The 12164-nt window shown below is 54.1% G+C and overlaps 1 protein-coding gene across 2 annotated transcripts in view; it reads right to left on the bottom strand.

The window, feature by feature from the left end:
* The window catches only part of PADI2 (peptidyl arginine deiminase 2), a 48407-nt gene that overhangs the window by 34622 nt on the left and 1621 nt on the right, over window positions 1–12164 (bottom strand). Inside the window, exon 2 of one of the 2 annotated variants that reach the window (XM_036445278.2) lies at window positions 710–893. In XM_036445278.2, the coding sequence (XP_036301171.1) occupies window positions 710–893 (184 nt within the window). Of the gene's footprint in view, window positions 1–709; window positions 894–12164 lie in introns of those variants that run through there. The other variant, XM_045585155.1, reaches the window with a different exon arrangement.

Here is a 12164-nt window from a genome sequence, read left to right as displayed (position 1 = left end):
CAAACAAGGACACCTGTGGCTGTAACGCCCAATGATTCTAATATGCCGTCGTGCAGCAGCCCGCAATTTTCACCTTCCAGGAAGCCATCCTCCCCTGGCCAACACGGAGCTGCCTCCTACAGAGGTCACTAGCCGCAGGTGGCTATCGAGCATTCAAAACGTGGCAAGTCCGGATTGAGATGTGCTGTATGTGTGAAACGCTTACCAGGTCTAGACTTGGTATAAAAGAAGAGTGTAAGGCCCTAACCCGTTTGGCTCAGTGGATAGAGCATCGGGACTGAGGGGTCCCAGGTTTGATTCCCGTTAAGGGCATGCAGGCACATCCCCAGTAGGACGTGTGCAGGAGGCAGCTGATCGATGTTTCTCTCTCATCGATGTTTCTCACTCTCTATCTCTCTCCCTTCCTCTCTGTAAAAATTAAATAAAATGTACTTGAAAAAAAGAAGAGTGAAGGCTATTTCATTAATGTTTTCTATGTTGGTACCATGCCGAAAGGGTAATACTTTGGTGCATGTAGTCAAGTAAAGTATATTATTAAAATTAAGTCCACCTGTTTCTTTTTCTCCTTTCATGTGGCTCTAGGAAAAGGAAAATGACACGTGTGGCTTGCACTCTGCTTCTGTGGGACAGCTCTGGCCTAGCCTGTCTCGATTCCAGCGCGGCCCCTGGCTCCCTCGACCCGTGGGGTGGACTTCCCCAGCTGTGGTACCTTGTCGCTGCTGGCCTCGGTGCTGGCCTGGCTCATGCTGAGCCGGAGCGTGGTGCTGGGCGAGAGAGGCCAGCGCTGCTTGCCGTTGGTGGCCACCTCCTCGGCCTGCCCGTCACACACCACCTCCACCCGCACGTGCTCCGAGCGCTTCAGGCTGAAGGTCTGGGCCCCCGCGGGGGCGGCGCTGCAGGGAGAGAGGAAGCGGGTTAGGTGGATCCTGGGGCAGGTGGGACCAGGAGACTCAGGAGGAGGCTGCAGGGACCCTTCGAGCTTGTCTGGCCTGGGGGACTCCAAAGGACCCCGCTACACTGCCATCACCTGTGGTGAAGAGGCACTTGTTAAAGCACAGATTCCCGGGCCAGTCTTGTACCTACAGAGTCAGAATGTTTGAGGGCGTGGGACCTGGGAATCTGGATGCTCAGCAAGCTTCCTGATGCTTCTGATGGGAACCAGCTGTGGAGGCTCTGTGGTGCCGTAGGGGGGGATGACAGCCCCAGGCGAGGCATGAATTCACTTCCAATGCAGCCCTAAGCCCGGACCCTGTCTCCTACCCCATCTGGTATGTGAGCTGGAGGCCAGGAGAACCCAGATGAAGCCAGGAGGCGGTCACCCAAGCGCTGGGTTTGCACAGGGGTGGAGCCTGGAACCTGGGTCCCACAGGGGCAGGCGCGGGCTGGCTCTGCCACAGAGACCCCTCCTTCCGGCCGCAGCTTCCACAGCTCGCGGTCCCCTCCTCTGAGTCATTCCTTGGGGTGCCAGAGTGGTTTTCTATTGAGAGGGAAATACTTGGAATTTCTTGAAAAGCCATCAAGATTTCAGGGCAGGAAACGAAGAAGTGTTGTCCAGGGAGAGATTTTTGTAAGTGATGCTTCATGCCCATGAGAAAAGCACAGAGTGAGAAGGCAGTTGGCTGCAAGCCACAGCTCAGGTCCTCACCAGAACCTGAGCGTGCTGGCCCTCTGATCTCAGACTTCCAGCCCCAGAACGGCGAGAAAATAAATTTCTGCGTTCAGACCCCCGGCCATGGTATTTTGTTATAGCAGCTCTAGCTGCCTAAGACACTAGCTTAAGGGGAGGTAACAGAAAGGACAAGGAGGCTAGGTGAGAAAGGTGCCTAAGGCTGGTGGTTTTGCTAAATCCAGTTTATGGTCCGAAGGTTCCCAAAGGTCAAAGAGGGCTCAGAGGGATTTAGGTAGGATTCTCGTGGGATTTGGGACTGAGACGTAGGTACACGTGTCTGCCTCAAGGGCATATCTGCTATTTTGAGGGCCTGGAGCTCCTAGGGACCAGAATAGTTCTCCGCTATGGGCTGGGAATTAGAATCCCCAGGGGTGCTGTTGAAATCCTCGGGGTTTATTTTAAGGCTACAGACTATGGATCCCATCCCTGGAGAGTCTGGCTGGCAGGACTGAGGTGTGACAGGGCCGCTGAAGGTGTGAACAGCGGCCAGAGTTGAATGAGGTTCAGACCAACGGTTCTTGATGTTCAGCAGCAGCAGCAGCAGCAGCAGCACTGACTGCTGGGCCCCTCCTCTGAGTTTCGGATTCAGCAGGTCTGGGGTGGGACCTGAGAATGTGCATTTCCACCGTGTTTTTAGGAGCTGCTGGGGCTGCTGGCCCAGAGGCTGGAGTTTGAGAGACCCTGGTCTAGATGTTCAGCAGTGCTGTCTGGTGGGTAGAGCCCTGGGCAGCCACTGTGGTGAGTGTGAGTCTGCAGAGGCCAACACACAGGGTCTCCGTGACCGGGGTCCCAGACAACAGGGGCTCCTGGCGAAGCCCACTGGTCATGGCCACTGGCGGGAGAGAGTGGGCAAGGGTCCGGCAGCTCATACTCATCGCTGGGAAAGGAGCCGCCAAGGCCACTCCAACTCGTGTCCGTCTATCCTCTATTAGGGGTGTCGAACTCAATCAGAGAAGGGGCCAAAATCTAAAATCCAGCCTAAATCGCGGGCCGAATGGTTTACTGAACAGTCATAAACTGTCATTGTGATGAAAACGCAGCGGAGTGCAGTGATGACAGTGCGGTGCGGGCCACATTGCAAGGCCTGGCGGGACGGATTTGGCCCGCGGGCCTTGTGTTTGACACATGTGCATCCCCAGCCTATCGTGAGAACAGCTGGACGCCTGCTGGCCATGGCCTGCTGCCCTCTGTCCATATCCGTCATCAGGAAAAGCACAGAGTCTAAGCAAAAACCCTGGATTGGGGATACACGCAGGAAAGATGTGGGTTTGAGCCCCATTTGCCACTGGCTTGTTCAGGGGGCCAAGCAGGACGAAGGCAAGCCTGTCAGAAGCACCAGGCAGTGCCAAAACCGGTTTGGCTCAGTGGATAGAGCATTGGCCTGCGGACTGAAAGGTCCTGGATTAGATTCCTGTCAAGGGCTGTACCTTGGTTGCGGGCACATCCCCAATAGGGAGTGTGCAAGAGGCAGCTGATCGATGATTCTCTCTCATCGATGTTTCTAACTCTCTATTCCTCTCTCTTCCTCTCTGTAAAAAATCAATATATTAAAAACAAACAAACAAACAAACAAACAAAAGCACCAGGCAGCATTTCCCAAAGGGAGGTGTGGGCACATGTGTAAAATGCCTTCATGCGGCACACGGATGAGCATTTTAAAAGATGTATGTATTGATTAAACGTGTTATCTTTTTAAGGCAATTGCTGAAGGCTTGCTACATATGGCAATGATATAAGATCTCCATTTAAAATAAAGGTAGAGGGAAACTGTGAGCTAATTTACAGAACACTGCTAATAGCACTGTAGGTGAAATATGGTTTTGGTAAAAATCACAAGAGCTTGGGCAATCCTGGGCTCAGTCCTGGAAAATATTCCTCAAGCGTAAGTCCCTGCTGGGACCACCAACTTCCTGGGTTGCCCTCATTTCTGTTTCATCACGTGCTCATTGAGTGAAGGGGACCAGTCCCGGGCTGAGGCTAAGGTCCTAGGTTCTGAGAAGCTGGGGTTCTCTCCGCTGGGTCCCCACTTCAGTTATTCCACCTGGTTTTATAGATTGGGCTTCTGCATACAATTCTATTTAGAAAAAAAAAAAAGCGTTACAAACTCGCAGGGCTGGATGCTGGTTTAGGAGCAGACTGGCAGTAGTTAGCGCTGTCAGTGACGCTTCCTGCTGCCTTCTTTCCTCTGGGCCAGGGAGTCGTGGAGGAGGCCCGGAGGCTCAGGGGGTGAACTCGGGGCCCACGCTGAAGCCCCAGGGCCCCACGCCCTCCTGCTCCCCAGCACCAGCCCTGCTCGGAGCTGAGCAAACAGCTATTCTTGGAACAGCCCTGGCAGAAGCAACAAAGGCGCCCATTGTCCCAGGCGGATCCGGGTGGCTGCCTCCCTCCCGGAAGAACCTCTCAGAACCTCCACAGAAACCCGAGAGCCAGGAGCAGTGGGCGCCTCTGCTACCCCCGGAGGCTGCAGGGAGGCACCCTGGACAGTGTCCAGGGCGAGAGAGTGGGGGTGTTGGAGGTGGCTGTGACCTCCTGCTTATAGGACAGCAGCAAAGACTAAGATAGTGCGGACAGAGGACAGGCTGCCAGGTCCTGGGACCACATCTACTCTGCCCACTACTGCATCCCAGCACCTAGCACATGGCTATGCTTACTACAGGCTTTGGGGGGAAAATGAATGAAGGAAGCCACCCTTCTTGGCTTCCCAAACTCTGTAACTGGAGTGACAAAAACAACAACAACAAACCCCCCCCCCACAAACAAACAAACAAAAATAGCTGAAACCGGTTTGGCTCAGTGGATAGAGCATCGGCCTGCGGACTGAAAGGTCCCAGGTTTGATTCTGTTCAAGGGCATGTAGAACCTTGGTTGCAGGCACATCCTCAGTAGGGGGTGTGCAAAAGGCAGCTGAATGATGTTTCTCTCTCATCGATGTTTCTAACTCTCTATCCCTCTCTCTTCCTCTCTGTGAAAACTCAATTAAAAAAAAAAGAAAAAAAAATATATATATATATTAAAAAAAAAAAAAAGATACCAGGTCACTCACCTGCTTGGAATTATGCAGTGGCTCCCCATACCGACCCATACAATAAAATCCAAACTCTTCAGCCTGGAATTCACTCAGTGGCATTTCACCACTACGTCTCAGCCCGACTCTCCAGACTCATTTCCTGTAACTCCTTCCAACCTCTCAGCTGCCTGCACTGGTCCATCTCACCATGCACTTTGCATATGTGGTTCCTTCAACCTGCAATGCTTTCCCCAGAATTCTCTGCCTGGCAACTGTCCACCCTACTTGAAGACACAATGTAGTTGATCTGTCCCCATGTTTATTTTCCCCTGTGGAGACAGGGGCTGTCTTTCTTTTTGTTCCAGCATCTGGCCCATGTAGGCATGCAGATAATAGAAATATTTGCGACAGGAAGGGCTAGAAGAGGAGGGCTTGCTTATGTCGTTAGTCATTCACTCCACATGTGTTTAGTGAGCACTTACTATGTGCTAGGCACAGTTCTAGGTGCTGGGAGCAGGTTGACAAAAAACATTTCCTGGCCCAGTGGTCGGCAAACTCATCAGTCAACAGAGCCAAATATCAACAGAGCCAAATATCAACAGTACAACAATTGAAATTTCTGTTGAGAGCCAAATTTTTTAAACTTAAACTTCTTCTAACACCACTTCTTCAAAATAGGCTCATTCTATGTTATTTTGTGGAAGAGCCACACTCCAGGGGCCAAAGAGCCACATGTGGCTCGTGAGCTGCAGTTGGCCGACCACGGTCCTAGACCATGGAGCATATATTCTAGTGGAAGAGAAAGACTTTCAATGAATCACACAATTAATTGTGTGATTATAGCTATGGGAATTGCTATAAAGGAGAGGTGTGATATGCCTGAGGCCCTGACTAGGGAGTCAAGGAGGGATTCCTGGAGGAAGCGGCATTTGAGCTAAGACCTACACTCTCCCCTCTGAAGGACAGACAAGAACAAATAGACCAGTGTCTCTTAATCTGAGCATGCGTCAGCATCCCCCAAGGACCTGGTAAGATACAGTTTGGTGGCAGCCCCCAAGCTTCTAATGCAGAAGAAGCTCGGGGCCCGAGACACTGTATTTCTTCCCCTCCTCCAAGTTCATTGAGGAACACTGGACAAATGTCATTGTATGTATTTGACGTGTCCAATGTGATGATCTGATACACACATCAAATGAGAACAGGCGTTCCTCACAAACTCCCCAGAGACGCAGGTGCTGCTGGTGTGGGGGCCACGGCTTGAGAAACACTGATCGGACAGAGCGAGGAGAGGAAGGAAGACAGAGATTTCCAAGTTGCCAGGACGGCAGGGTGAGTGAGGGCCTGAGGCGGACGTGTGCCCAGCGCGTGGGAGAAGTTGGAAGGAGGTCTGTGAGTTTGGAGCTTGTGAGCTGGGGGCGGGAAGGAGAGGGAGGAGAGGGCCCGGTCATGGCGAGGAGCATGAACGCTTCAAAGCAGGGGTTTGAAGCATAATGTCCTATCCTCAGGCTGTCCTATCCTGCGCTGTGGGCAGCTGACCCAGGTGCAGGGTGGGGGGTGGATCTCAGGAGAGCAATACCCGGAAGAGGGAAACAGCGAGAAGGCGGCTGCAGCTGCCCAGGTGAGCGGCGGCAGTGGTCTGGGACCAAGTGGTGGCCATGGAAATGGACATAAATGGCTGGCTGGTTGGTGTCAAAGGATCTCTGCGCAAGGCTGGAAAGCAGTGTCAGACGTACAAGAGGGAGGCTCACTGAGCCCAACCCCAGGGAATTCTGGGCTTTCTGACTTAACATCTGCCTCGCTTCACAGCTGCCGGGAGCTACCCGGTCTCGGTGGTCAGGGTCACCAGTGTGGCCTTGCAGGCGGGGCAGCTCGCTCAGCCCCAGGCGTGGGCACGGCATGCCTGCCTCTCTCGGGCGTCTGGCTGTCAGCTTGTCCACCTGCCCCGAGCCTCATTAACACTGACTGGGCTCAGCTGCAGTGACCCCAGCTCCTGGCAGCCTGAGCACAAGGCTCTGTCCTCAGGCCTTTGCAGGAGGAGTCTGAGCTGAGGGGGTTATGGGTTCCAGCCTGGCATGAAATCTCAGGTGAGCCCCCTCAAGGTGAGGGGTTGAGGAGGGTGGCAAGGCCCCCATACTGGCAAGGTGGCGGCTGGTTTTGAGGTGGGTGGCTGCTTCTAGACAGGGATTGGCGGAGGCAACCCTTCAGCCAGCCTCCCTCTCCTTGGTAACCTCAACAGCCTCTCTCTAGGCACCGGTGCCTCCAGCTGCCCCGGTCCTCCCCTTAGGGAAGAAACAATGTCCTCCATGGCCACTGTCTCCCCGGACACGTTTGATGATGCCCCACTGCCTACAGAATAAAGTCCATCGCTGAGCCTGGCATTCAAGACCCTGGTCTGAGCTTACTGACTCTCCAGCTTTACTCTGCCCTTTCGGCCCCAATGTGTCCCACGTTTCCTGCTGGGTACCTCCGCTTCTGCATAGCATGTCCCGGTCACACTGTGAACACCTGTCCCTTCTGCATCTTGGTTGCCACCTCTTCCAGGAAGTCTTCCCTGATCCATCAGTCAGGACTCATCTTTCCCTCCCTTTGCTGGTGTCTCAAACAACACTTAACAAATGTTCAGCATTTCTCTCTCACGAGCATTGTGAACTCTTGGAGGCCATATCTCATTATTATTTAATAATATATAACGAACCCAAATACTAACTCATGATAACTACTTATGAGTATTTGTTAGGTTGCAGGCACGGTTTCAGCCCTTAGGCCCACATGATATCAGACCATCCTTTCGATAACCCCATGAAGCCTGTATTAATGTCATCCCATTTTACAGATGAGCATGTTGAGGCCCACAGAGAGCAAACCCTTGACCTAAGTCTCAGGGCCAGTAATGGCAAAAGGTGAGGTCAGCTCTAGGCCTGGCCGCTCCCTTCCTGAGAGAGGGTCTGTAGGTTACAGTCCTCTCTAAAGTCCTCCAGGAAGGACATCTGTGGGGGGCGGGGTGACTGGCAAGCCTGGCTCAGGAGAGGCTCAAAGGAGAAGCTCTTTGGAGCCTCTAGAGCCCCCTACTTCTTTCTTTTCTTTGTATATATATATATATATATATATATATATATATATATATCTTTATTGATTTCAGAGAGGAAGGGAGAGGGAAAGAAATATAGAAACATCAATGATGAGAGAGAATCATTGATCGGCTGCCTCCTGCACGTCCCCCAATGGGGATCAAGCCCACAACCCAGGCATGTGCCCTTGACCATAATTGAACCTGGGACCCTTCAGTTCGCTGAATGATGCTCTATCCACTGAGCCAAACCAGCTAGAGCCCCCTACTTATTTCTCATGTAAGGGTCAGAGGCCCAGAAAGGGGACAGCAAAGGCTGGCTTCCGCCCTGGGCTCTTGGGTTATTGACTGGGGCTTGGACCAGTCAGAATTCCTGGGCACAGGGTCTGGCGTGGCTGGGCAGGAGAGAGCTGCCTCTGACAACTGGCCTCCCCCCGAAGTTTAGTGGGTGTGCCTGTCCACCTGGGGGGTGGGCACTGGGGTGAGCCCCTGCTACTGTGCTCCCACCATAACCCAGGGCCCTGTGGGCAGGAAGGAAAGAGACCCCAGCTGTGCAGGAGGCTGTGGGCTCGACCCTCAGGCCTGGTCCTCCAGGGAACCTCACCACTCCCTGAGAATCAGCTTGAAACCCGAGCCCGGAGCAGCTCCTGGCAGGGCCTCCTGTTTGGGGTTGAGGGCTCTGGGTGCTGTTGTGATTTATGGGGCCGCCTGACTTGGCCTGATTCCTCCGCCCATCATTCTCTCGGGAGCAGGTGCTGCTCCGGCCAAGCTTGGCCGCATGCCCCGACCTTCCACTGGCCCACCCAACGGTGTCTGTACCTTGAGGCGGGGGTGAAGAGCTTAGCCCAATGACAAGCCAGTCCAACACATTACAGGCTGCACATCACTCATTCATTCATTCATTCATTCATTCATTTGACTAAGAAGCCCTTCACTGACTTAGGGGCTGGAGGGGCACGGACCTAGCAAGGCAGTGAGCATGGAGGGGTCACACCTAAAGCACAAATCCCCCCAGGAGCCACTGGCAGTGCAGACAGGGGCCTGGCTCTGTGCTGCCACCATTTGCCTGCTGTGTCCTCTTGGACAAACATTCCTCACCTCAGTTTCCCTGACTGCCAAAGGGGGCAATGATAGCACTACCTTCTTAAGTTGTTATGAAGTTTAAACACATGTAAATTATTAAATATGAACAAGATGACTATGCAAGTTGCTGAGAAGGCTGCCTGATTCAAAAGAGGCATTAACTAGCCCTAATCGGTTTGGCTCAGTGGATAGAGCGTTGGCCTGTGGACTGAAGGGTCCCAGGTTCGATTCTGGTCAAGGGCATGTACCTTGGTTGCAGACTCATCCGCAGGAGGGGGTGTACTGGAGGCAGCTGATCGATGTTTCTCTCTCATCGATATTTCTAGCTCTCTATCACTCTCCCTTCCTCTCTGTAAAAACAATCGATAAAATATACTTGGAAAAAAAAAAAAACAACAACACCGACTGAAAAGAATCCAAATATTAAAAAAAAAAAAAAAAAGAGGCGTTAACTAAATGTTAGCTAGGAATGGCCAGTGCATATAATAAGATCTGCAAAGAAAAACACACAGCCACGAGGTACAGAGTGCCTGGGGCTCAGTGAAGGGCTCCATGACATGTCGGTGGAAGTGACTTTCGAGCTGAGACGTGATGGGTGGAGGTCAGGCTTGTAGAGGGCTGGGTGTGGGGGTGCTCCAGGCAGAGGGACAGCACCTGAGAGGTGCTGCAGTGGGCGTGAGCTGGGTGCTCCGGGGCTGACAGCGTCCCAAAGCCAGTGTGGCCGGAGCGGAGTCTGTGCTGGAGAACTGGCAGGAGAAAACTCAGCGAGGAAGGGCCTGGCACTCTGTGGGGAGGGGAGACCAGGGCACCCCAAGTCCCCATCGCTTCAGACCGGATCGCACACCCTCCCTGGCCTTCGTCCTAAGGGTACTTTCTGAACACACCAACCAAGGGACGGAGGGAGGAAGTCTGAGGGCGAGGTGGGGATGGGAGACCTATCGCGCTCTTCCCCGGGGTTTGACTGTGCCAACGTCTAGGAACTTCTGCCCTGGTACCCTCTTCCCATCTCCTGCCAGAGAGTGAGGGGCAAGGCCCTGCTGAGAAAAGTGCCTGGTCAGCCTGAGCCTTGGGGTTTCCTGGGGAAGGGGGCAGGGATCACCTCCTACCTCCTACCTCCTGGGCTCCTCCTGGGGTCAAATGTCTCTTGCAGGGGCAAGAGCAACTGTTTACACCTACTCTGCCCTGTAGCTCTTGCAGGGTCAGGGTGCAGACCCAGCCTCTCCTGACCAGGTACTAGGGTGAGCTGCCCAGTGGGGAGCCCTGAGCCTGCGCTGTTCAGTTCGGGGGCCACCAGGGACAGGCGGCTATGGAGCATCTGAGATGCGGTGACTGCACTGAGACGTGACAGGATGTGATGTGATGTAAGAAGCGGAGGGAAGGCCAGGAGGAGCCGTCTCCCGGTGGTTTGTGGGTCAGTGGGAGAGCCGGGCGGGGTGTGACCCGCTGTCACTTTACCCCACGGCTGCCCTTTCTCCGCTCTCTCCAGGCTGCATGGGTGTCCCTGACTCCGGCTCAAGGAAGCATCACCTGCCAGAGATGGTGAAACCAACCTGGGATGCCACTCCCCTTGTGCCCCCTCTCCCACTTCCAGTCACCATCAGAGGGGACCCAGGCTGGCCCCAGGGCAGAAGCGGCGGCCAGGTAGAGAGACCGCGGGGGGAATGTGTGGACAAGGTGTTCGCGGCCAGACTGAGATAGTGCACGTGGGAGCAGGGGAAGGAAGTGGCAAGTATCCTCAATAGCTATCTCAACGTCCATCTCCACACAAAGCGTCACACTTCCCTCTTTCTGCGCATGTGCTCAGAGCTGGCGGAGACAGAACGTGGTTGGGTCAGGGCATCCGACCTGTTTTGCTGGGAGAGGGTGGGTGGGTCGGAGAGTTTGCTGGGGACGAGGAAGGCGAGGGCCCAGCTGTGTGTGCAGCTCAGGAAAGAGGAGCCCAGGGCCCTTGGGAAAGGGTGTGGGAGCTAAAGCCTGTCCCCTTAGGCCCGTGACTCCGAAGGCGTGAGGAGTCAGGATACCATCCCTAACTCACTGGGCCCAGGGCGCACCAGGCCTTGTCCTTGGTGTCTCTTTGGAGACCCTGGGGTGGGGAGCATCCGTGGGGATTTGAGTCAGGACCTTTGGGTCAGGGGGGACGCAGTTGGAAGGGGAGGGTGGAAAGCAGGTGGGCGGGTCTCTGGGCCCAGGTGGAGGGTGGAAGAGACACCAGCTGAGAGGGTCATCCAGTGCAACCTGCCAGTTTTAGGGTCACACAGGATAGAGGGGAGGCGGAGTATGAGTTCAGACAGAGCTGGACCTGAGTCCTAAGTGAGGTTGGGCAAATGGCTTCATCTCTTTGAGCCTCACTCTCCTCATCTCCAAAATGGGTTGATCCCAGCAGGACCCGGAGGTCTCTGGTGAGGAAGGTAGCAGATCATGCATTTGGTCCATAAGAGCTTCCTCCTACCCCCTGCTGTTGTTCATACTGACAGGGGCTCTTCCTGCCACAGAAACAGGAGGAACAACCGTTGCCTCCTTCATTCCAGAATGGGCTTCCTTTCTGGCTGCTACTGGCATCTCGGGGTCAGATGCCAGCGATGCTGCCTCATACCCGACGATGCACAGGACAGTCCCCACAACAACGAATTCTCTGGCCCCCAACGCAACAGTGCCCAGGCTGAGAAACCCGGCTCGAGGCCTGGCTGTTTGGCACGGTGGCCACCAGTGACGGGTGGCTGTGCAGCATCTGAGATGCGGTCACCGCACTGGGATGTGATGTCCGTATAAGAGACACACCGAATCCCAAAGACTTAATATGCAAAAGAGGCTGCAAGCGACCTAATACGTAACTGTTATATTGATTATGAGTCAGAATGCTAATGTGTCTGCACAAATTGGGCTAAATAAAATCTACTACTAACATTAATTTCACCTATTTATTTTAACCTTAAAAAATGTGGCTACTGGGAAATGGAGAATGACCCGCGGTTCTATCCGTGGCTGGCACTCTCCCGCTGCTGGGCAGTGCTGGCTCGACTGCACCTCTCTCGGCGGGGGTGGTGGGGTGGAGAGTCTTAGTGAAGTGTGGGTGGGAGGTGTGGGTCATTGTGGCTGTGACTGATTTCTTGAGAAAGGACAAAGATGAGTCCACACCTCCCACACTCCCTCCCCCCCAATTACACTGGACCCCCCTTCTTTGCTCCCCACCCCCCCACTGGAGGTTCCCTGCCAGCCTTCCAGGCTGCGTCCAGGGCATAAACAGGCGGGTATGGTGACAGCAGAGGCTTAGAGACTTGAGCATCCTGGCTCCCCGCCGGCTCCCTGACAGTGCCCAGTTCAGGGTGGGGGTGGGGGCG

Source organism: Pipistrellus kuhlii, unplaced genomic scaffold (genome assembly GCF_014108245.1).
Source record: "Pipistrellus kuhlii isolate mPipKuh1 unplaced genomic scaffold, mPipKuh1.p scaffold_m20_p_2, whole genome shotgun sequence".
NCBI classification, from domain to species: Eukaryota; Metazoa; Chordata; class Mammalia; order Chiroptera; family Vespertilionidae; genus Pipistrellus; species Pipistrellus kuhlii.
The sequence above is the reverse complement of the archived record's forward strand: the minus strand, read 5'-3'. Positions and strand labels throughout refer to the sequence as shown.